The following is a 25,356-nucleotide window of genomic DNA, read 5'->3' as shown; positions in this document are numbered from 1 at the left end:
ACTAAGTCCGTGTGAGAGTTGGCTAGTTGGAAAGTCGACGCTTGAATTAGAATGTCGTCTAGATAAGGCGCCACTGCTATGCCCCGCGGCCTTAGAACCGCCAGAAGGGACCCCAGCACCTTTGTGAAGATTCATGGCGCCGTGGCCAACCCAAAAGGAAGAGCCACCTACTGATAATGCTTGTCCAGAAAGGCGAACCTGAGAAACTGGTGATGATCTTTGTGGATAGGAATGTGTAGATACGCATCCTTTAAGTCCACGGTGGTCATATATTGACCCTCCTGGATTAATGGTAAGATAGTCCGAATGGTCTCCATCTTGAAAGATGGGACTCTTAGGAATTGGTTTTGGATCTTGAGATCTAAAATTGGTCTGAAAGTTCCCTCTTTTTTGGGAACCACAAATAGATTGGAGTAGAACCCCTGCCCCTGTTCTGCTTTTGGAACTGGGCAGATTACTCCCATGGTAAAAAGGTCTTCTACACAGCGTAAGAACGCCTCTCTTTTTGTCTGGTTTACAGACAATTGAGAAAGATGGAACCTCCCCTTGGAGGAGAATCCTTGAAATCTAGAAGGTATCCCTGGGTTACAATTTCTACTACCCAGGAATCCTGAACGTCTCTTGCCCAGGCCTGAGCAAAGAGAGAGAGTCTGCCCCCTACTAGATCCGGTCCTGGATCGGGGGCTACCCCTTCATGCTGACTTAGTGGCAGCAGCAGGCTTTTTGGCCTGTTTACCCTTGTTCCAAGCCTGTTTAGGTTTCCAGGTTGGCTTGGATTGAGCAAAGTTCTCCTCTTGCTTTGCAGCAGAGGAAGTGGGACCACTCTTGAAGTTTCGAAAGGAACGAAAATTATTGTGTTTGGACCTTGTCTTATTTGATTTATCCTGAGGGAGGGCATAACCCTTCCCTCCAGTAATATCTGAAATGATCTCTTTCAGTGCAGGCCCGAATAGGGTCTTACCTTTGAAAGGGATGGACAAAAGCTTAGATTTGGATGACACATCAGCTGACCAGGACTTAAGCCATAACGCTCTATGCGCTAAAATGGCAAAACCTGAATTCTTTGCTGCTAACTTAGCAAGATGAAAAGCGGTGTCTGTAATAAAAGAATTAGCTAACTTAAGAGCCTTAATTCTGTCCAGAATATCATCTAGCGGGGTCTCCATCTGAAGAGCCTCTTCTAGAGCCTCAAACCAAAAGGCAGCTGCAGTGGTTACAGGAACAATGCACGCTATAGGTTGAAGAAAACATTGATGAACAAAAATTGTCTTTAGGAGACCCTCTAATTTTTTATCCATAGGATCAATGAAAGCACAAACTGTCTTCAATAGGTATAGTTGTACGCTTAGCCAGAGTAGAAATAGCTCCCTCCACCTTAGGGACCGTCTGCCATGAGTCCTTTATCGTATCAGATATGGGAAACATTTTCTTAAAAACAGGAGGGGGGTGCAAACGGAATACCTGGTCTATCCCACTCCTTAGTAACAATGTCCGAAATCATCTTAGGGACCGGAAAAACATCAGTGTAAACAGGAACCTCTAAATATTTATCCATTTTACACAATTTCTCTGGAACTACAATAGGGTCACAATCATCCAGAGTCGCTAAAACCTCCCTGAGCAATAAGCGGAGGTGCTCTAGCTTAAATTTAAATGCCGTCATATCTGAATCTGTCTGAGGGAACACCTTTCCTGAATCAGAAATCTCTCCCTCAGATAGCAAATCCTTCATCCCTACCTCAGAGCATTGTGAGGGAATATCGGATACGGCTACTAAAGCGTCAGAAGGCTCAGCATTTGATCTCAACCCAGAGCTACTGCTCTTCCCTTGCAACCCTGGCAGCTTAGATAAAACCTCTGTGAGGGTAGTATTCATAACTGAAGCCATATCTTGCAAGGTAAAAGAATTAGACGCACTAGAAGTACTTGGTGTCGCTTGTGCGGGCGTTACTGGTTGTGACACTTGGGGAGAACTAGATGGCAAAACCTGGATTTCCTTCTGTCTGAGAATCATTTAATGCCAAATTCTTATAAGTCAAAATATGCCGTTTGCAATTTATAGACATATCAGTACAAGTGGGACACATTCTAAGAGGGGGTTCCACAATGGCTTCTAAACAAATTGAACAATGAGTTTCCTCAATGTCAGACATGTTTAACAGGCTAGTAATGAGGCAAGCAAGCTTGGAAAACACTTTATTTAATGAAAAAAACACAATTTGCAAAAACGGTACTGTGCCTTTAAGAGAAAAAAAGGCATACACAAACTGCAAAACAGGTTAAAATTGCTTCAAATTTTCTAAGCTTTAGAAGGATTGCACCACAAGTAAATAAGCAATAAACCCCCAAATGAAAAAAAACGGATTAATAAATGTCTAAAACCGGTTTAAACCCCTATTAGCACCTTGCCACAGCTCTGCTGTGGCCCTACCTGCCCTTAGGGAACGATAATATGAGGTTAAAACTTCGATTAGGCCCTCAGGAGGATGTTAGGACCTGTGGAGAAGTTGCTTGCTGCTTGACTGAATAACTAAATGCGCAACTGAGGCGCGAAAATAGGCCCCACCCACCGCACTCGATGTTACTGGGGCCTACATAAATCTAACAAACCTTGTCTGAAAACCATGTGGGTTATAACAACCCCAATAAGCCAAATGAACCCAATCAAATGTCCCAACAAAAGAAAAAACGTTACTCCCAGAACACAAACGTTTGCCCCAACATCTCATATACAAACAGAGTGCCCAGAAAATTAGCCCTTTATGCAAGCAATTAAAGCCTTTTATAACACTAGGAATACCGCTTCCCCTTCCCCTAATGGGGATACTTGTCAGCCTTTCTGAGTTAACACAGTCTCTGCAGAAAATATGACTGAACATACCTCATTGCTGTATAGCAAGAAACCGTTCCTCACACTGAAGTTTTCCTGTACTCCTCAGCTTCTGTGGGAACAGCAGTGGACCTTAGTTAAAAATGCTAAGATCATCATCCTCCAGGCAGAAATCTTCATCTATGTCCTGCCTGAGAGTAAATAGTACAACACCGGTACCATTTCAAAATAACAAACTCTTGATTGAAGATAAAATAAAAACTAACAGTTTAACACCTCTTCTCTTTACCCTTCCTGCTTAGAGCCAGCAAAGAGAATGACGGGGGGTGGAGTTAAGGGGGGAGCTATATAGACAGCTCTGCTGTGGTGCTCTCTTTGTTACTTCCTGTTAGGAAGGACAATATCCCACAAGTAAGGATGAATCCGTGGACTTGGTACATCATGCAAAAAGAAAGAAGATAACACAAAGGTGTAGAGGTGTCTGAAAAATAAAATAAAATAAAGGGTGGGCCGTGGACTCACCATATCCGGAAATAAATTTATCAGGTAAGCATAAATTATGTTTTCTTTCCTAAGATATGGTGAGTCCACGAAATCATAAATTATTAGTGGAAACCAATACCCAAGCTAGAGGACACAGATGATTAGGGAGGGACAAGACAGGTAAACTAAACAGAAGGCACCACTGCATGAAGAACCTTTCTGCCAAAAGAAGCCTCAGCAAAGACAAAAATATCAAATTTGGAAAAAGTATGCAGAGGACACCAAGTTGCAGCCTTGCAAATCTGTTCTACAGAAACTTCCTTCTTGAAAGCCCAAGAAGAAGGGACAGCCCTAGTGAAATGAGCCGGAATTCTCTCAGGAGGCTGCTGTCCAGCAGTCTCATAAACCAAACACATTATACTACTCAACCAAAGAGACAGAGAAGTAGCTGAAGCTTTCTGACCTTTATGTTTCCCAGAGAAACAAACAGCAAACTGGCGACAATCCTTAGTCGCCTGTAGACCAGTGCCTGATATAAAGATTGCACATCTGGCAAGTCCACCAGATGTTTATGTAGCAAAAAAGACAATGCAGAAAACTGACCCTTCAGGGTACTGACTGACAAACCCTTTTCCAGACCACCCTGGAGAAAGGATAAAAAATTCAGAAAACCCCCCGCTTAGACAAAACTAAGCGTCCAAACTTCAAGCAGTCAGCTTCAGAGACTTAGATGAAGGAAAAGACCAAGAATCAGAAGTCCTTCCTCAGAGGTAGTCTCCAAGGTGGAGAGAAGACATTTCCACTAGGTCTGAATACCAGATCCTGCGAGGCCACGCAGGGTCTAATAAAATCACAGCTGCTCTCACCTGAAAATACGAGTAATGACTCGTGGAAAGAGAACAAACAGATGAAAAAAAAGGTACGCAAGATGGAAATCCAAGATAAATGTCAGAACATCTATCAGGATGGTCTGCGGATCCCATGACCATAAACCGTACCTTCAAAACTTGGAGTTCTGTTGAAACGCCCACAGAAGCCAACTCCTGAAACCCCCCATGTGAAATGCTCACTCCTCGGGATGAATTATCAGTCTCTTTAGAAGTCCGACTCCCAATTGTCCACCACTGGAAAGTGGATGACCGACAGCAAATGTGAGCTTCCTCCCATTGAACAATCCAAGTCACCTCCTACATGGCTAAGGAACCCCTAGTCCCTCCCTAATGGTTGATATAAACCCTTGAGGTGATATTGTCTGACTGGAACCAAGCTAGGGACATCCGTGGTTACATCACCCAGGAATATCTCCAGAAGCACGTGCTCAGAGATAGATACTCCTGAAAAAATAATACGGAAGAAAGTCTCTTGTCATCTATCCTTAAAGACAGATCCAAAAGTTCTCCATGTCATGGAAAATAGCAAAAGGAATGATGTCCATGGAATACCATCAGACCAATTCCCTCCATACACAGGGTCACAGAAAAGAGAAGAAATATCAACTGCAGCTAAATCCAAACTCCCAACCTCCTGGTTGCAAGATGGCTAAGCTATCCACCGGCCACTAGAGCTTACTGTTGGCCGGACAGAAGACTGCAGAGTGGGGGAAAAGGAATACATCCTTGATTTTCTGACCTCTGAAAGACATCTTCTAGATCTAGATAAAGAATCAAATAAGGTCCAACCATACTCTACCTGGTGTTCCCAGGCGGTCTCCCATCCAGGTACTGACCAGACCTCACCCTGCATAACTTCCGAGATCAAACGAAAACAGAATTTATGTTTACCTGATAAATTTCTTTCTCCAACGGTGTGTCCGGTCCACGGCGTCATCCTTACTTGTGGGATATTCTCTTCCCCAACAGGAAATGGCAAAGAGCCCAGCAAAGCTGGTCACATGATCCCTCCTAGGCTCCGCCTACCCCAGTCATTCGACCGACGTTAAGGAGGAATATTTGCATAGGAGAAACCATATGGTACCGTGGTGACTGTAGTTAAAGAAAATAAAATATCAGACCTGATTAAAAAAACCAGGGCGGGCCGTGGACCGGACACACCGTTGGAGAAAGAAATTTATCAGGTAAACATAAATTCTGTTTTCTCCAACATAGGTGTGTCCGGTCCACGGCGTCATCCTTACTTGTGGGAACCAATACCAAAGCTTTAGGACACGGATGAAGGGAGGGAGCAAATCAGGTCACCTAAATGGAAGGCACCACGGCTTGCAAAACCTTTCTCCCAAAAATAGCCTCAGAAGAAGCAAAAGTATCAAACTTGTAAAATTTGGTAAAAGTGTGCAGTGAAGACCAAGTCGCTGCCCTACATATCTGATCAACAGAAGCCTCGTTCTTGAAGGCCCATGTGGAAGCCACAGCCCTAGTGGAATGAGCTGTGATTCTTTCGGGAGGCTGCCGTCCGGCAGTCTCGTAAGCCAATCTGATGATGCTTTTAATCCAAAAAGAGAGAGAGGTAGAAGTTGCTTTTTGACCTCTCCTTTTACCTGAATAAACAACAAACAAGGAAGATGTTTGTCTAAAATCCTTTGTAGCATCTAAATAGAATTTTAGAGCGCGAACAACATCCAAATTGTGCAACAAACGTTCCTTCTTTGAAACTGGTTTTGGACACAGAGAAGGTACGATAATCTCCTGGTTAATGTTTTTGTTAGAAACAACTTTTGGAAGAAAACCAGGTTTAGTACGTAAAACCACCTTATCTGCATGGAACACCAGATAAGGAGGAGAACACTGCAGAGCAGATAATTCTGAGACTCTTCTAGCAGAAGAAATCGCAACTAAAAACAAAACTTTCCAAGATAATAACTTAATATCAACGGAATGTAAGGGTTCAAACGGAACCCCCTGAAGAACTGAAAGAACTAAATTGAGACTCCAAGGAGGAGTCAAAGGTTTGTAAACAGGCTTGATTCTAACCAGAGCCTGAACAAAGGCTTGAACATCTGGCACAGCTGCCAGCTTTTTGTGAAGTAATACCGACAAGGCAGAAATCTGTCCCTTCAGGGAACTTGCAGATAATCCTTTTTCCAATCCTTCTTGAAGGAAGGATAGAATCCTAGGAATCTTAACCTTGTCCCAAGGGAATCCTTTAGATTCACACCAACAGATATATTTTTTCCAAATTTTGTGGTAAATCTTTCTAGTCACAGGCTTTCTGGCCTGAACAAGAGTATCGATCACAGAATCTGAGAATCCTCGCTTCGATAAAATCAAGCGTTCAATCTCCAAGCAGTCAGCTGGAGTGAAACCAGATTCGGATGTTCGAACGGACCCTGAACAAGAAGGTCTCGTCTCAAAGGTAGCTTCCAAGGTGGAGCCGATGACATATTCACCAGATCTGCATACCAAGTCCTGCGTGGCCACGCAGGAGCTATCAAGATCACCGACGCCCTCTCCTGCTTGATCCTGGCTATCAGCCTGGGGATGAGAGGAAATGGCGGGAACACATAAGCTAGTTTGAAGGTCCAAGGTGCTACTAGTGCATCCACTAGAGCCGCCTTGGGATCCCTGGATCTGGCCCCCGTAGCAAGGAACTTTGAAGTTCTGACGAGAGGCCATCAGATCCATGTCTGGAATGCCCCACAGGTGAGTGACTTGGGCAAAGATTTCCGGATGGAGTTCCCACTCCCCCGGATGCAATGTCTGACGACTCAGAAAATCCGCTTCCCAATTTTCCACTCCTGGGATGTGGATAGCAGACAGGTGGCAGGAGTGAGACTCCGCCCAAAGAATAATTTTGGTTACTTCTTCCATCGCTAGGGAACTCCTTGTTCCCCCCTGATGGTTGATGTACGCAACAGTCGTCATGTTGTCTGATTGAAACCGTATGAACCTGGTCCTCGCAAGCTGGGGCCAGGCCTGGAGCGCATTGAATATCGCTCTCAGTTCCAGAATATTTATCGGTAGAAGAGATTCTTCCCGAGACCAAAGACCCTGAGCTTTCAGGGATCCCCAGACCGCGCCCCAGCCTATCAGACTGGCGTCGGTCGTGACAATGACCCACTCTGGTCTGTGGAACATCATCCCTTGAGACAGATTGTCCAGGGACAGCCACCAACGGAGTGAGTCTCTGGTCCTCTGATTTACTTGTATCTTCGGAGACAAGTCTGTATAGTCCCCATTCCACTGACTGAGCATGCACAGTTGTAATGGTCTTAGATGAATGCGCGCAAAAGGAACTATGTCCATCGCCGCCACCATCAACCCGATCACTTCCATGCACTGAGCTATGGAAGGAAGAGGAACGGAATGAAGTATCCGACAAGAGTCCAGAAGCTTTGTTTTTCTGGCCTCTGTTAGAAAGATCCTCATTTCTAAGGAGTCTATAATTGTTCCCAAGAAGGGAACCCTTGTTGACGGGGATAGAGAACTCTTTTCCACGTTCACTTTCCAGCCGTGAGATCTGAGAAAGGCCAGGACAATGTCCGTGTGAGCCTTTGCTTGAGGAAGGGACGACGCTTGAATCAGAATGTCGTCCAGGTAAGGTACTACTGCAATGCCCCTTGGTCTTAGCACCGCTAGAAGGGACCCTAGTACCTTTGTGAAAATCCTTGGAGCAGTGGCTAATCCGAAAGGAAGCGCCACGAACTGGTAATGTTTGTCCAGGAATGCAAACCTTAGGAACCGATGATGTTCCTTGTGGATAGGAATATGTAGATACGCATCCTTTAAATCCACCGTGGTCATAAATTGACCTTCCTGGATGGAAGGAAGGATAGTTCGAATGGTTTCCATCTTGAACGATGGGACCTTGAGAAATTTGTTTAAGATCTTGAGATCTAGGATTGGTCTGAACGTTCCCTCTTTTTTGGGAACTATGAACAGATTGGAGTAGAACCCCATCCCTTGTTCTCTTAATGGAACAGGATGAATCACTCCCATTTTTAACAGGTCTTCTACACAATGTAAGAACGCCTGTCTTTTTATGTGGTCTGAAGACAACTGCGACTTGTGGAACCTCCCCCTTGGGGGAAGTCCCTTGAATTCCAGAAGATAACCCTGGGAGACTATTTCTAGCGCCCAAGGATCCAGAACATCTCTTGCCCAAGCCTGAGCGAAGAGAGAGAGTCTGCCCCCCACCAGATCCGGTCCCGGATCGGGGGCCAATATTTCATGCTGTCTTGGTAGCAGTGGCAGGTTTCTTGGCCTGCTTTCCCTTGTTCCAGCCTTGCATTGGTCTCCAAGCTGGCTTGGCCTGAGAAGTATTACCCTCTTGCTTAGAGGACGTAACACCTTGGGCTGGTCCGTTTTTACGAAAGGGACGAAAATTAGGTCTATTTTTTGCCTTGAAGGGCCGATCCTGAGGAAGGGCGTGGCCCTTACCCCCAGTGATATCAGAGATAATCTCTTTCAAGTCAGGGCCAAACAGCGTTTTCCCCTTGAAAGGAATGTTTAGTAGCTTGTTCTTGGAAGACGCATCAGCCGACCAAGATTTCAACCAAAGCGCTCTGCGCGCCACAATAGCAAACCCAGAGTTCTTAGCCGCTAACTTAGCCAATTGCAAAGAGGCGTCTAGAGTGAAAGAATTAGCCAATTTGAGAGCATTGATTCTGTCCATAATCTCCTCATAAGGAGGAGAGTCACTATCGAGCACCTTAAGCAGTTCATCAAACCAGAAATATGCGGCTGTAGTGACAGGGACAATGCATGAAATGGGTTGTAGAAGGTAACCCTGCTGAACAAACATCTTTTTAAGCAAACCTTCTAATTTTTTATCCATAGGATCTTTGAAAGCACAACTATCCTCTATGGGAATAGTGGTGCGTTGTTTAAAGTAGAAACCGCTCCCTCGACCTTGGGGACTGACTGCCATAAGTCCTTTCTGGGGTCGACCATAGGAAACAATTTTTTAAATATGGGGGGAGGGACGAAAGGAATACCGGGCCTTTCCCATTCTTTATTAACAATGTCCGCCACCCGCTTGGGTATAGGAAAAGCTTCTGGGAGCCCCGGCACCTCTAGGAACTTGTCCATTTTACATAGTTTCTCTGGGATGACTAAATTTTCACAATCATCCAGAGTGGATAATACCTCCTTAAGCAAAATGCGGAGATGTTCCAATTTAAATTTAAATGTAATCACATCAGATTCAGCCTGCTGAGAAATGTTCCCTAAATCAGTAATTTCTCCCTCAGACAAAACCTCCCTGGCCCCCTCAGATTGGGTTAGGGGCCCTTCAGAGATATTAATATCAGCGTCGTCATGCTCTTCAGTAACTAAAACAGAGCAGCCACGCTTACGCTGACAAGGGTTCATTTTGGCTAAAATGTTTTTGACAGAATTATCCATTACAGCCGTTAATTGTTGCATAGTAAGGAGTATTGGCGCGCTAGATGTACTAGGGGCCTCCTGAGTGGGCAAGACTCGTGTAGACGAAGGAGGGGAATGATGCAGTACCATGCTTACTCCCCTCACTTGAGGAATCATCTTGGGCATCATTGTCATTATCACATAAATCACATTTATTTAAATGAATAGGAATTCTGGCTTCCCCACATTCAGAACACAGTCTATCTGGTAGTTCAGACATGTTAAACAGGCATAAACTTGATCAGAAAGTACAAAAAACGTTTTAAAATAAAACCGTTACTGTCACTTTAAATTTTAAACTGAACACACTTTATTACTGCAATTGCGAAAAAACATGAAGGAATTGTTCAAAATTCACCAAATTTTCACCACAGCGTCTTAAAGCCTTGAAAATATTGCACACCAATTTTGGAAGCTTTAACCCTTAAAATAACGGAACCGGAGCCGTTTTAAGCTTTAAACCCCTTTACAGTCCCTGGTATCTGCTTTGCTGAGACCCAACCAAACCCAAAGGGGAATACGATACCAAATGACGCCTTCAGAAGTCTTTTATAAGTATCAGAGCTCCTCTCACATGCGACTGCATGCCATGCCTCTCAAAAACAAGTGCGCAACACCGGCGCGAAAATGAGACTCTGCCTATGCTTTGGGAAAGCCCCTAAAGAATAAGGTGTCTAAAACAGTGCCTGCCGATATTATTAAATCAAAATACCCAGAATAAATGATTCCTCAAGGCTAAATAAGTGTTAATATCAATCGATTTAGCCCAAAAAAAGTCTACAGTTTAAATAAGCCCTTGTGAAGCCCTTATTTACAATCGTAATAAACATGGCTTACCGGATCCCATAGGGAAAATGACAGCTTCCAGCATTACATCGTCTTGTTAGAATGTGTCATACCTCAAGCAGCAAGAGACTGCAAACTGTTCCCCCAACTGAAGTTAATTGCTCTCAACAGTCCTGTGTGGAACAGCCATGGATTTTAGTTACGGTTGCTAAAATCATTTTCCTCATACAAACAGAATTCTTCATCTCTTTTCTGTTTCTGAGTAAATAGTACGTACCAGCACTATTTTAAAATAACAAACTCTTGATTGAATAATGAAAAACTACAGTTAAACACTAAAAAACTCTAAGCCATCTCCGTGGAGATGTTGCCTGTACAACGGCAAAGAGAATGACTGGGGTAGGCGGAGCCTAGGAGGGATCATGTGACCAGCTTTGCTGGGCTCTTTGCCATTTCCTGTTGGGGAAGAGAATATCCCACAAGTAAGGATGACGCCGTGGACCGGACACACCTATGTTGGAGAAATTGGGTGCATTCAGGCTATTGTGGCGGTAGTCCCAAATAAATTACCCTTGTGGATAGAACAAGGGAACTCTTCTCCAGATTAATTTCCCATCCCCGGAAAAGAAGATTGGACAAGATCTCTTAAAAGAGAGTTAGCTCGAAGTCAGGATGATACCTGAACTATATATTGTCCAGAAAAACACACTTGCAATATCCCAAGACCTAAAGGTCTGATTGGGATGGCGCAAACTAAGAAAACTAGAGAATATTCTGATTAAGGAAACAATAAATCTCTCAGGTCTAAGTTCGTTATGAGCAGGCCCACTAGAACCAAAGGAGAAAGGATGCTACTTTGAAGGACAGAATTTGAAATATATGAGATAAATACCTATATCCTGTTCCCAAACTGAGATTGGAACTGTCACTCCCAGAGATGAAGACCCTGAATTCAGTTCAAGGAATGCCTCTCATCCTACTTGGATTGCAGATACTTTAGAAAGAGAAATCTGCCCAAACAAAGTCTCATCCTTAAAAGGAGACACTAGAAGCGTTTGGAGAAAACAGAAATAATTGAATCTGCAACTGCAGAACTATAAAGCCTAGACTGTATCACTAAACCACAGGTAGGCTTCTCAGCTGACCATAGATTTCAGCCACAATGCCCGGCGGCTAGTACAGCAAGTCAAATAAGACAAGACATTGCTCTAAATGAACAATTTTAACCTCCAGCTTCTTACCTATGTCAGAAAGAAAACTAGGTTATCTCTGCAGAGATCTAAGTTCTCTGATTAAAAGTAGAAAGTTCCCTTCTACTAAAGACACTGTGCATTTCAAGAGAGATAGCGACAGGAAATCCTAAAAGGACGTGAGACAGGGAGAAATATCCCCAGATTCTCTATAACAATCCTGTTAACATCTCACAGCATGTCTAGAACCCTTCCAGAGAGGAAAGAAAAATATAGAACTGATAAAGTTCACAAAACTCAGAAGGAAAGACAACAATAGGGATCGGTGTCATCCAGTCAGCCAAGACCTCCTGACAATATAAGAGGCTGTGAAGCAAATAACTGAAGGATACCACTTCAGTAACAGATGAAGGAAATATTGAGATAAGGCTTTCCTACGTTTTGCATCTGAATTTAGACCTCTTGCGTTATGGGAGAGTAGAACTATATTAGTCGGAGTCATTAGTGTGTGACAAATGGAATTGTTTGATTATTATTTGTAAGGAATAGTGATGAAGTGTATTGTGTTTGCAAGAGCTCACCAGCCTCTAGTAACGAATCACCTCTCTGAAAAAGCACTCTCATCCGTTGGGTTACTGGGTGTGTCTGTGGTCCACTTTGGGAAGGCACAAGGGGAGAGAAGAGAAGGATAAGTAGAATGAATAACTGTAGGGTAGAAAAAGCAAAGACGTTAGAGAAGAATAACTTAAACAAAAGAAATATAAAATAAAAAATAACATATTGAGGTTTCTGAAATAACATCAATTAGTTCTGGGGGAACCTATAGAACAGAGGAGTTGCCAACTAACTCCATTTTTAAAACATAGGGGGAAACTAGCTGTAAGGTAAAGTACCATTAATATTGTTAGATATTAACTATTAACCACTCTCCCCTACCAAAGCCATCAACAATAACTGTATATGATCTTTAGAAATACAACATTTGGATAAACCTACTATGTTGTGAGATAACAAGATAAACTTAGTAAAAACTAAATTAGACATTTTCTTGTAAGAGTTCTTAAGCTCGACCCATTGTCTCAGGAGATTTTCCTAGTCTCTGTAGGTACACTGCAACCTGTAAGAGAGGGGAAAATAGAAAAAAACAAGGAGATACACAAAACTTCACTGTGAGTCTTTCACTTATTCTTCTGTCGTCTCCTCGGGGCTCTAGTCCATTGTGACTTCTGAGACTTAAGTTTCGCCTGTTGAGCTGTTAGAGTCTCCTCCATCTGTGATTTCTCTGGCAGGTTTGGTGTTTCCAGATCCAGTGCTTCACATATATCGGATATCCCATTAACATCTCTGATTGTGAGGATTTTATTGTCCTTAGAGATATGTAGAGCAAAGGGGTAACCCCATCTGTACTGGATGCCATGTTTTCGAAGCAGAGAGGTGAGAGGACGCAAAGTCCCCCTCCGTTGGAGTGTCCTAGTGCTCAAGTCCTGATAGAAATGTACAACGTTTCCTTGAAACTTGAAAGTTGGTTGTTTAGCAGCCTCTTTGAGAATCTTATCCTTCTCTGGGAATCTCAGGAATGCCACTATAACATCTCGAGGTGGGTTGTCAGCTTTGGGTTTGGGTCTAAGAGCCCTATGTGCTCTCTCAATCTCTATTTCCGTTGACTGATCTACCCCTGTTATTGCACAGAACAATTGATGTAAATATGAAGGCAATTCAGCTGCCGTAATCGATTCAGGAATTCCTTTAAGACGGATGTTACTTCTTCGACTCCTGTTTTCCATATCTTCGATCTTGTCCAGCAAATCGGTTACTACCTGCTGTTGCTCTGATACTTGTTGAAATGACAGTCCAACATTCTCTACCAGGTTGTCTCTATTTTCCTCCAGTGTTTCTACTCTGGAACTTAGGTCCTTAATTTCTTGTTTGATATCATTCAGACTTGTCGTCATGAAGGTGTTCATGGAATCTAATTTCTCCCAGAGTTTATCAAAACTATTAGTAATATCTTGTTTGGAGACAAGTAGATGTAGGTCCGCTTTAGTTAGTGGAGTGGAGTCGACAGAAGAATCCTGCATGGAAGGCTTCATTGTATTGATTTCTGCCATTTCTTTGTTGGCATCTGGGGTTTTATCTCCCTGGGATGGTTTAAAATATGAGTTGACAGATGCAGATTTCCCTGGCTTGTCTGATTTATTTGGTTTCTTGGAGGCCATGTTAATGCTCTAAAATAGTCTCAGGAGGTAGGGTTAATTCCCTAAAAAATATTACTCCAGCAATAGTGAGAGTATTGATATATTTAATCTTCTGAGGTTTTAATAGAAAAAGTCCTTTTGGGTGTGCTTTCGTAATCATCCAGCAGGTGGCGCTGTTGTATAGGAATAGGTGTATCTCTATGAACTGATTTTCAACTACAGGTATACCCCGCTCATACAGCGGGTTAGGGACCGGAGCCCCGCTGTAAAGTGAAAATCGCCTTAAAGTGAAACAAGGCAGTTTTAGCTTTCTTTTCACTTACCAGTGTGTTTAAAAACTTAAAAACATGTTTTAAACTAACTTATATTAGGTATACAATAGAGTTAAGTATAGTTTAACATTCGCACAGCACAGTATTCAATAAATACTGTACCTGTAAAATAGTGACAATCACTGTAGTACAATTTGCCAGAGTATAGCACTGAGACACAGATTGCACTGTAATGATGTAAACAGAGTGAACTAAGCATAATAAAATGGTGCCAGTCACTTTTCTTGCAATCTCACGAAGATTACAGTACTGTTTTAAAATCCTTGGAGGTTGAACTTCAGCTCCACAAAGCGCTGTATTAGCGAAGCGCTGTAAAGTGAAGCGCTGTAAAGTGAGGTATACCTGTACATTAAAAAAACATGTCCCAGTTTACAAAACAATATAGTTTCCCAAATACAAGACCCTTCATGTAGAATGTTGAGAGGGGAGTAGGAATATTGCAATTTGTTCACCTCTAAAAAAAAAAGTGGTAGTACAGATCTCATTCTTTGCACTTTTAAGAAGCTAGTTCTTCCTAAAATGCCATTGTGTTCTCAGGCTTTATCTAGCCACATGGGAGATTTCTAATAACTTAGGGATTTCCAGGATTTGTAATTTGGACCTGAAGGTTTCTGTCTTAAAGATTAATGTCCTGGCCAGTATTTTATAGTGTGGCAATGTGTGTTAGGCTCCATGTCTGGGCTGTAATGTTTTTTCAGGTCTGTAAAGGTTTGACCAGATCTATATGGCCATTACTCACGACTGAGCCCTTTCCCACAGGGTGGATGATGGTCTGGCTGATGATGACAGTTATCCACAGCCTGTTTTCTGCAGTTTCAGCCCCTGTGGTGTTCCCAGCAGCTTCACATAACTTTTGAGCTGAGATGCACCCTCTGGATCCTTGATGGAGAGGAGTAGTGGCTGATCTCCCTGTTCTGGTATACAGAGCTCTAAGCTAAGGCATCCATCTTGGAGCCCTGTCAGACTCCGCCCCCCAGATGAAGGAATTATACTGTGCAGATCTGAGATTTCAGACTCAGAAACTACCGGCGAATTCTCCTCACTAACTTGGAAGAAGATAAACCTGCGTAGCAGCATGTGGAGCAGAAACCCTCTTATCTGAGACTTAAAATGTCCTCTTGCCTTTTCGCTGAAGTAAAGGAAAACAGACCAAGCCACAGATACCGCAGAAGATACCTGAGCTTGCAACTTCTGTAAGCAAATACACTCCTCCAGGAGATTGAGAGGAACAACAGGGCACTGCATGTGATGCCATCTAGGCTTGGGATATAAAAGGAGAAAGCTGTGGCAGTGCCTTAACAGCAACAATCTTGGAGACATCAAGTTCAAACCAATCTGTACATTTAATAGCATTTGCGAAATCAGAGGTACAGAAAAAATTAATGTTTAAACCAATTCTTAGTTGAGCAAGCCTTCCACACAACTTCAGCATCAGTAGAAGGAATTATACTGCATGAATCTGAAATTTCACCCTCAGATGCACCCGAAGAATCTTCATCCTCAGACTTCTGAGAGGAAATACTTTGATTAGCCACTTCAGGATCAGAAATCTTACTTACCGTTTCTTTAAATGTCCTTTTGCGTTTTCCCTGCAACATGGGAAAAAGCAGACAGCGCCTCAGATACAGCAGAAGATACCTGGACAGCAATAACTTACAAAATAACTCCAGACGGCGCATGAGAGGAAATGCAGGGCACTGCATGTGCAGATGAATAGGATTGGGACGCATGAGGAGACAGCTACAGCACATCTGAAACAGGAGGCTCCTGAACAGCATTCGCCTTAGCTAATGATGGCACAGGGTCAAAAAGTCTATTTCTATAAACTAAAGTTCTTTCAATACATGAAGAACAAAATGGCACTGGGGGTTCCACCTGGGCATCAAAACATAAGCTATAGGTAACATCTTGCACAGCCTCCGGATCCATAATTGATGATTCCGTGGACTCACCATATCTTAGAAAAGAAATACAATTTTAAAAATGTTTCTAATTTACTTATATTATCAAATTTGCTTTGTTCTCATGTGCAAGCTACCTATCTAGATAGGTAGCATGCACATGGCTGGAGCACTACATGATAGGAAATAGTGCTGCTCTTGCTAATGTATAACATTGTTGCAAAACTGCAGCCCTATAGTACAGCAGACACTTGCACACTCCGGAACTTACCACCCTGCTTTTCAAGAAAGGATAATAAGAGAACAAAGAAAATGTGATAAGTAATTTGGAAAGTTGTTTAAAATTGCATGCTCTACCTGAATCATGAAAGAATGTTTTTCGGTTTGATGTTTCTTTAAAGGGACACAGCAAACAAAAATGTTCTGGCATGCAAAAATAATTACGCATTTTAGATCAACATTTTGGCACAAAAATGGTTAACTAGAGAATGGACTCAGGCACGTAACCTGATTAATGTTTGTTGTAGTACAAGCAGCTACAGAAACACCTTTTTAAAATTGACTGGCCTCTCTTCCACCTTCATATTTTCAGCATAGGTGGTGGGGTTTTTTTAACAAGTAAAATCAGCTACTTTCAATGACAAAATAAAGGTAAAGGACTATATTTTAAAACCATTTAATATACTCCAGCAGGTAAAATGGATCATAGGTAACACAATCATTAGAAGACATTTTTAAATTACAAATGTCTCTAAACACTTTGACATATTAAATTATACATATTTAAAAAAACAAACAAAACACTTTTTAATATAATTGTATTATTTATTGTGGCCATTTTTTACTGTAATTTAAATCTGAAAATTGTGCACTTTTCAATTCTTGTTAGAAGTGCAGCCCTCAGACTTGCCACATCCATGTTCCTAACTGGCTATAGTAGAGAACACAGCAAGGCGGCACTAATTGCTTTATTGATACTAAAATTACACTTTTCAATAATTTAACAACTAATATAAGTTTGTAATGTCCCTTTGGAGGATGACTATTAAGCATATTGAAAGAAAAAATGAAATTTGTAGGTCTATAGATCTATATTAAGAAAATAAAAACAAATCCGTAATGCACAAAACTATTTTTGTCAACAGAAAAAAATATACTCACAAGTGTTCTTCAAGCTTCTTTTTCAAAAGGAGTGACTAGAAAAAAAGAAACAAACAGTTAACGTCAAATTGCCACTACACCAGTGTCATTTTGACAGAGTTAGAAAGCACAACTACTAAAGCCCCTGTCAAGAGATAATTCTCACACAAGTAGAGTATATAAAATGCAATATTAAAATGTACATAGTTGTATTTCAAATTGAAATAGAAGCAGTTATGCAATATACTTTCATTAGCAAAAATGCTTCTTGTAAACATTACTGTTTTTTTCTGTGGCATATGCACATATCCTGTCAGGGCTGTGCACTAGTAGTCACTGTCTCCCTCAAAAAGCCTGGCAGTGTATTTCTTCTGTGAAGACATAATCATTTGTGCCATACAAGCCACCACCTCCCTTCATAGGATGTGTGCGCATGCCGCAGAAAAACAGTAATAACGTTTACTAGAAGCGTTTTTGGAATACCGCAAAAATGCTTCTATTTCAAATTTAAATGCCCCGTGCACATTTTAATTTTGACCTATCTATCCTTTTAAAATAAAAACGTATACAAAAGAGCACTTACTAATGATAAATAATAATTGTATATAACTAGCTTTTCCAATTGATGGATGTTTATCAATGTCTTTTGGTGCATTTTAAGATTCCCAACAAATACATTTTAAATCAAGTATAAAATCCATATTTAAACCTTTCATTTAAATCTGCTGTTACATTTTCATTAGTATAGAAAAACAACTCACGCTCTCATGATTTCATAGCGTAATTGAGGCAAAGGCCTGATCTGAGGTAGATAGGTCACTAAAAGAGGGGCTGACATAGGGGCTGCATATTGTCATTCAAAAAACATCAACTTTTGTCATTTTTAATTAACAACAACAAAATACATTTGTTCTTTAATAATAAACAAAACTGATGCTAAAAATGAGTCTGCTATGTATAAAATGTACACAATTTAAATTATGAACAACTGTATACATTGTCCTTTAGGTTTAGAGCCCTTTAATTCTAAAAAAAAAAAAAGGAAAACCACTTTCTATAAATATTATATTAAATGACCTTGATTACAAAATGTATTTCATACAAAAAAAAAAAAAAAGTTAATGCTCTCTGTAAATTTAAGGAGTATAAAAAAAAAATATCACATTTTCCCTTCATAATCCAGATAGAGTATATTATTTTAAACAACTTTTCAAATTACTTTTATTATTTAACTTGAGTTTTGCTCTTAGAATCCTTTGTTGAAAAGCATAACTAGGAAGGTTCAGGGGCTGGAAGATAGCCGATTGGTGGCTGCACATATATGCTTCTGGTCATTGACTTACAGATATGTTCAGCTAGCTCCCAGTAGTGCACTCTACTCCTTCAACAAAGGATACCAAGGGAATAAAGCAAAATTGTTAATATAAGTAAATTGGAATGAGGTTTAAAAATGTGTGCTCTATCTGAATCATGAGAGAACATTTTTGGGTTTCATGTCCCTTTTATGATTTCATATTCAGGGGCAGACTGAAGAAATCCTAGACTAATTTAATCTTGAGTTATGTATATACACAGAAACACAAACATGTATTCCCTCTCTCTAATTAGAGAAGGATATGCACATACGTGAGTGAGAGATTAAACACATACACAAACCATATCAGAAGCATACACAACTAAGTAATTTTAATAAAACATTAAAAAAGTCAATACTCACAATAGCCTTGCATGTGACCCAAGCCGAGAGACAGATGCATTAGTAAATTAAAAAAGCAAGCAAACAAATTAGTTCTTAGAGGAAAAAAAACATTTAAAATGAGTGCAACGTCATGCAAAACACACATTAAAATATTAGTAAGGTTTATTGAAGCCAATAGACAAGGCAACAGTGATAAGAAATGTGCACATCTTAGTTTATATTCTGTTACTTGGGCTGTATTCCAGCTATTCTCTCTACTGCAGGTTACGTATCCGGTAAGGTGCTGAAGATCTGTAATGTAACCAGCTAATTCCAGGTACAGTGATGGGTTAAACCTGCCCACTGCTAGTGTATTGGTTTTCTTAGACTATAACTGATAATCAATTGAAATGAGCACTCTGCACACATTTGTTCTGCATATTACATATGTACTACATGACCACTGGACAAACACAGACTCATGAGGTAACAGCCCCTGCACATGATCTCTTCCCTCTGCTCATTACAAGCTGCTCTAAAGCCTCTTACTACTCATTTCTAGCTGAAACACTATAACCTCCTCCTTTTCAACTTCCTAACACACGGGGATGCAGATCAGTATTTAACAAGCCTTTAAAGGACACTTAAAGGGATATTAGACAGTCTGTTTAAAACACTAAGATGTGGGTTATACTTAATATAAATCAAATTAATATATATTATTCATCATCATCTTAAAAGGATTTAACTTTTTATTTATTTTTTTTAACTTCATTTGTGCAGTGTCCATTACTTCCTGTCACAGTCCTACTAGAAGGCTGTGGTCTCTACAGTGCTCATTTAGCAAGAAAACAAGTTATTTGTTGTTTTTTACCCAATCTTTTTTTTTAGTACATTTGTTTTTACTAATAGAGCACTGTGTAAAAATGGTGAAGCCTTTTAAGTGCTGCAAACCAAGTAGCTGGTTTATGCAGTTTGCATCATTGTGAAAACCTAGTTTACAGATATTGTTTTTTTGGCCTCTCTAGGGGGGTGTTTGACAAAGCACAAAAGCAAGAGGTGTTTAAAGTCCCTTAAGAGCTACATATAAATGTATGTCTATTAAACACACAATATATTTCCTAAACAAGTCCAGTGGCACAGCACCAGATTTAGGTAAGGTTCTCCCCTCCAGTGATCTCTCTTAAAGGGACAGTATACACCAATTTTCATATAACTGCATGTAATAGACACTACTATAAAGAATAAGATGCACAGATACTGATATAAAAATCCAGTATAAAACGGTTTAAGAACTTACTTAGAAGCTCTCAGTTTAGCTCTGTTGAAAAGGTGGCTGGAAAGCCCACTGCAAGTGGGAAATAAGAACACCCCCCTCCCCCTTCTTTTGCATATGAAAAGACCCTTTACACAAACAGGAGCAAGCTGGAGAAGGTAGCTGACGGTATTCACATAAAACTTTGGTGCTTGGTTAGGAGTCTGAAAATGCAGAGCAATGTTATTTAAAAATAAGCAAAACTATACATTTATTTAAAAAAAAAATATTATGGGCTATATAAATAGATCATCTACAAAACATTGTATGCAAAGAAAAAATGAGTGTATAATGTCCCTTTAAGTTGAAGGCCATCTTGCTTGCCCCCCGCCCCCCAGAAGCTACAAAGCACACATTTTATTTATTTCTAGGGCCACAAACACAATGGCACAATTCTTAGTTCAGGTTTATCCCTTGGGACAAACTCAGTGCCGTCAGTTGGCCATCCCCTGCTGTACATAATAGGAGAACCTATCAGTCCACATTAAATACAATTCAGTGTGGCTCTAAGACATTATAATAGCAAGCAAACTTAGGCACACACACTGCATCACTTACATCTTTCAGCTTTTGCACCTTGTTCTTGTATAGATTTCTGAAGTTCCTCTGCTTGGGCCTGCACCTCTATGAGCCTTTGATTTACTAGTCTGAAGAAGGATAGAAAGTCAGTGTCAGCTGAAACGTACACAAAAAAAAAGGCGACAAAAACAAAAAGGGGTAAAATGTCTTTACCTGTTTTCTGTTTCCAGCTCGTTTTTCCTCATGTTTGCATCATCAAGAAGGCTTTGTAAAAAGGGATATTTTTTCATTATCTGAGCCTTCTTGATTAATTTTTAACATTTTATTTTCATGTTGAAGACGAATAAGTTTTTCTCTAAGGAACACAAAACATAATATGAATACTCTATTTTTAAAAAATATATATTTTTATTTATTTTTTGCAAATTATAATTTGTTTTATAATCCTTAACCAAAAAATTAAATTGTCCTAAAAAAGTTCCATAATAAGTATGTCTAGTGGTTATCTATACCACACACTGCTGGCTTACTGTGATAATGTGGTCCTACTTGATATTGGAAGGGAAGGAATGAGGGCGAGAAGGTAAAAACATAAATCTGAAAACAGGACATAGTAGTCAGAGGCATCTTCCCTCTGTTTTTTTCAAATACCAACCTTAGAGAACACAAACAAAAGCCTAAATAGTCATTTAGTAAACACTGCTAGCTATATGCAAACTTGAATGGTAACGCAGAGCTGATAATCATGATCTGTCAATAGTCCAATAGAACTAGACATTTTAATGATTTCTACAGATAACCAAGTGGACACATTATATGTTATTGTCCCCCTCAAAATCCTAAAAGGGCAACGGTTTAGCAAATCCCTGCACTGACTTCAGACACTGAATCACAATAATTCAGAATATGTATAGTTAAAGGGACATTCTAAAGCAAAAATAACATGGTCTAATTCTTTGTAGTGTGTCATTATTGCATACGTGACCCTAGAAGCAAGCAGAACACAACTGCTGAGCCAATCAGAATCAGCGTGGTCAAATGGCCATGTCAATCACCGATTGTGCCTGCTCAGGAGCAGCACTTTACCTATGTGCACACTCCGTTATCTTGGGTTCATTAATGCAAAATTGATATGCTCTAAACAAATAACAGCATGTCCTTTTTATATCAGAATTTCCCTTTATCATCACACTTGTCACTACAGGGAAAAGTTGTATAATGTGTAAATTTAGATTTTAATGACTATTTTGTCAGCTCTTTAGAAAGACAATGTTTGCATTCCTGATTTAATTGCTCCTGTGTATGCCAAAATGCATTTATTCTTTCTATATTGGTACAGCAAGATATGTACAGTGCTATACAAATAAAAGATACATTACACTTTATATGGCCTGGATGAAATTACGTGGCACATTATAATTGGCTCTATTGCCTGAGTTATATCCCCTGCTGATTAAGCCCAACCACAGGCATGTATCTGATTGTTCTATTTATTTTTTCATACATTTAATTGGTTTGCAGGGCTAGCCAGTCTTCATACATATTTAAAGCCATCTTAAACCTGGCATGTGGGGGTATCTCAGGGTCAGACCTCAGTACCCACAACATAAAGGGGACGTGTTAAAAGGTGATGCCATTTATCTGTAAAAATCTGGACTAGAAAATGTTACTTAAAGGAACAGTCAACACCAGAATTGTTATTGTTTAAAAAGATAGATAATCCCTTTATTACCCTTTTCCCCAGTTTTGCATAACCAACATGGTTATATTTGTATACCTTTTACCTCTGTGATTCTTGTATCTAGAGCCTCTTCTGACAGCCCCCTGGATCACAGGGGCATTTTATTTAATACCTATTGACTTTAATTTTATCCATCTTAGTGCAGTGTCTGCCTCAAGCCACGGGCGTGATCACAATGTTATCTATATGGCTCACATGAACTAGCTCTCCCCTGTTGTGAAAACAAATTAAAAACCTAAGTTATGTAAGAACTTTACCTGATAAATTCATTTCTTTCATATTAGCAAGAGTCCATGAGCTAGTGACCGTATGGGATATACATTCCTACCAGGAGGGGCAAAGTTTCCCAAACCTTAAAATGCCTATAAATACACCCCTCACCACACCCACAGATTCAGTTTAACGAATACCAAGAAGTGGGTGATAAGAAAAAAGTCGAAAGCAAATAAAATAAAGGAATTGGAATAATTGTGCTTTATACAAAAAAAATCATAACCACCACAAAAAAGGGCGGGCCTCATGGACTCTTGCTAATATGAAAGAAATGATTTATCAGGGTAAGTTCTTACATAAATTATGTTTTTCTTTCATGTAATTAGCAAAGTCCATGAGCTAGTGACGTATGGGATAAATGACTACCCAAGATGTGGATCTTTCCACACAAGAGTCACTAGAGGAGGGAGGGATAAAATAAAGACAGCCAATTCCTGCTGAAAATAATCCACACCCAAAATAAAGTTTAATGAAAAACATAAGCAGAAGATTCAAACTGAAACCACTGCCTGAAGTACTTTTCTACCAAAAACTGCTTCAGAAGAAGAAAACACATCAAAATGGTAGAATTGAAAAAGTATGCAAAGAGGACCAAGTTGCTGCTTTGCAAATCTGATCAATCGAAGCTTCATTCCTAAATGCCCAGGAAGTAGAAACTGACCTAGTAGAATGAACTGTAATCCTTCGAGGCGGAATTTTACCCGACTCGACATAGGCATGATGAAATAAAGATTTCAACCAAGATGCCAAAGAAATGGTAGAAGCTTTCTGTCCTTTTCTAGAACCGGAAAGATGACAAATAGACTAGAAGTCTTTCGGAAAGACTTAGCTTAAACATAATAATACAAAGCTCTAACAGCATCCAAAGAATGCAATGATTTCTCCTTAGAATTCATAGGATTAGGAAATAATGAAGGAACCACAATTTCTCTACTAAGGTTGTTAGAATTCACAACCTTAGGTAAAAAATTCAAAAGAAGTTCGCTAGCACCGCCCTATCCTGATGAAAAATCAGAAAGGAGACTCACAAGAAAGAGCAGATAATTCAGAGACTCTTCTGGCAGAGAGAGATGGCCAAAAGAAACAAAACTTTCCAAGAAAGTAATATATAACGACCAAAGAATGCATGGGTTTCAAAAGGAGGAACTTGAAAAGCCCCAGAACCAAATTCAAACTCCAAGGAGGAGAAATTGACTGAATGACAGGGTTTTAATACGAACCAAAGCTTGTACAAAACAATGAAATATCAGGAAGATTAGCAATCCTTCTGTGAAAAAAGAACAGAAAGAGCAGAGATTTGTCCTTTCAAGGAACTTGCGGACAAACCTTTATCTTAAAACCATCCTGAAGAAACTGAAAAATTCTCGGTATTCAAAAAGAATGCCAGGAAAAAATGTGAGAAAGACACTAAGAAATATAAGTCTTCCAGACTCTATAATATATCTCTCTAGATACAGATTTACGTGCCTGTCACATAGTATTTTAATCACAGAGTCATAGAAACCTTCTTTGACCAACAATCAAGCGTTCAAACTCCATACCTTAAAATTTAAGGATTTGAGATCCTGATGGAAAAAGGGACCTTGCGACAGAAAGTCTGGTCTTAACGGAAGAGGTCCACAGCTGGCAAGAGGCCATCCGGACAAGATCCGCATAAACCAAAACCTGTGAGGGCCATGCTGGAGCTACCAGCAGGTGGAAGAATACTCTTGGAAGAAGAACTAGAGGCGGAAAGATATAGGCAGGGATTGATACTTCCAAGGAAGTTGATAATGTATCCACTGCTTCCGCCCGAGATCCCGGGATCTGGACAGATACCAGGGGAAGTTTCTTGTTTAGATGAGAAGCCATCAGATCTATTTCTGGGAGTTTCCCACATTTGAACAATCTGAAGAAATACCTCTGGGCGAAGAGACCATATCGCCCGGATGCAACGTTTGGCGACTGAGATAATCCGCTTCCCAATTGTCTATACCTGGGATATGAACCGCAAGAGATTAGACAGGAGCTGGATTCTCGCCCAAACCAAAATTCGAGATACTTCTTTCATAGCCAGAGGACTGTGAGTTCCCTCCTTGATGATTGATGTATGCCACAGCTGTGACATTGTCTATCTGAAAACAAATGAACAACTCTCTCTTCAGAAGAGGCCAAGACTGAAGAGCTCTGAAAATTGCACGGAGTTCAAAAATATTGATCGGTTAATCTCACCTCCTGAGATTCCCAAACCCCTTTGTGCCGACAGAGACCCCCACACAGGCTCCCCAACCTGTAAGACTTTGGCATCTGTTGAGATATAGTCTAGGTCGGAAGAACAAAGAAGCCCCCTGAGACTAAACGATGGTTGAACTGTCCACCATGTCAGAGATTGTCGTATAATTGGTCTCAAGATATTAATTGAGATATCTTTGTGTAATCCCTGCACCACTGTTCAGCATACAGAGCTGAAGAGGTCGCATGTGAAAACGAGCAAAGGAGATCGCATCCGATGCGGCAGTCCTAAGACCTAAAAATTTCCATGCATAAGGCTACCAAAGGGAATGATTGTGACTGAAGGTTTTGACAAGCTGATAACAATGTTAAACTTCTCTTATCTGACAAGGACAGAGTCATAGACAACTGAATCTATCTGGAAACCTAAAAAGGGTTACCC

The 25,356-nt window shown here is 40.4% G+C and overlaps 1 protein-coding gene across 1 annotated transcript in view; it reads right to left on the bottom strand.

Moving 5' to 3' along the window:
- The window catches only part of LOC128649466 (protein Hook homolog 3-like), a 227,087-nt gene that overhangs the window by 44,364 nt on the left and 157,367 nt on the right, over positions 1–25,356 (bottom strand). The window contains 4 exon segments of the mRNA XM_053702748.1: positions 17,199–17,233; positions 20,715–20,817; positions 20,903–20,961; positions 20,963–21,044. Coding sequence (XP_053558723.1) covers positions 17,199–17,233; positions 20,715–20,817; positions 20,903–20,961; positions 20,963–21,044 — 279 coding nt within the window.

This window comes from Bombina bombina, chromosome 2 (genome assembly GCF_027579735.1).
Source record: "Bombina bombina isolate aBomBom1 chromosome 2, aBomBom1.pri, whole genome shotgun sequence".
Classification (NCBI taxonomy): Eukaryota; Metazoa; Chordata; class Amphibia; order Anura; family Bombinatoridae; genus Bombina; species Bombina bombina.
The sequence above is the reverse complement of the archived record's forward strand: the minus strand, read 5'-3'. Positions and strand labels throughout refer to the sequence as shown.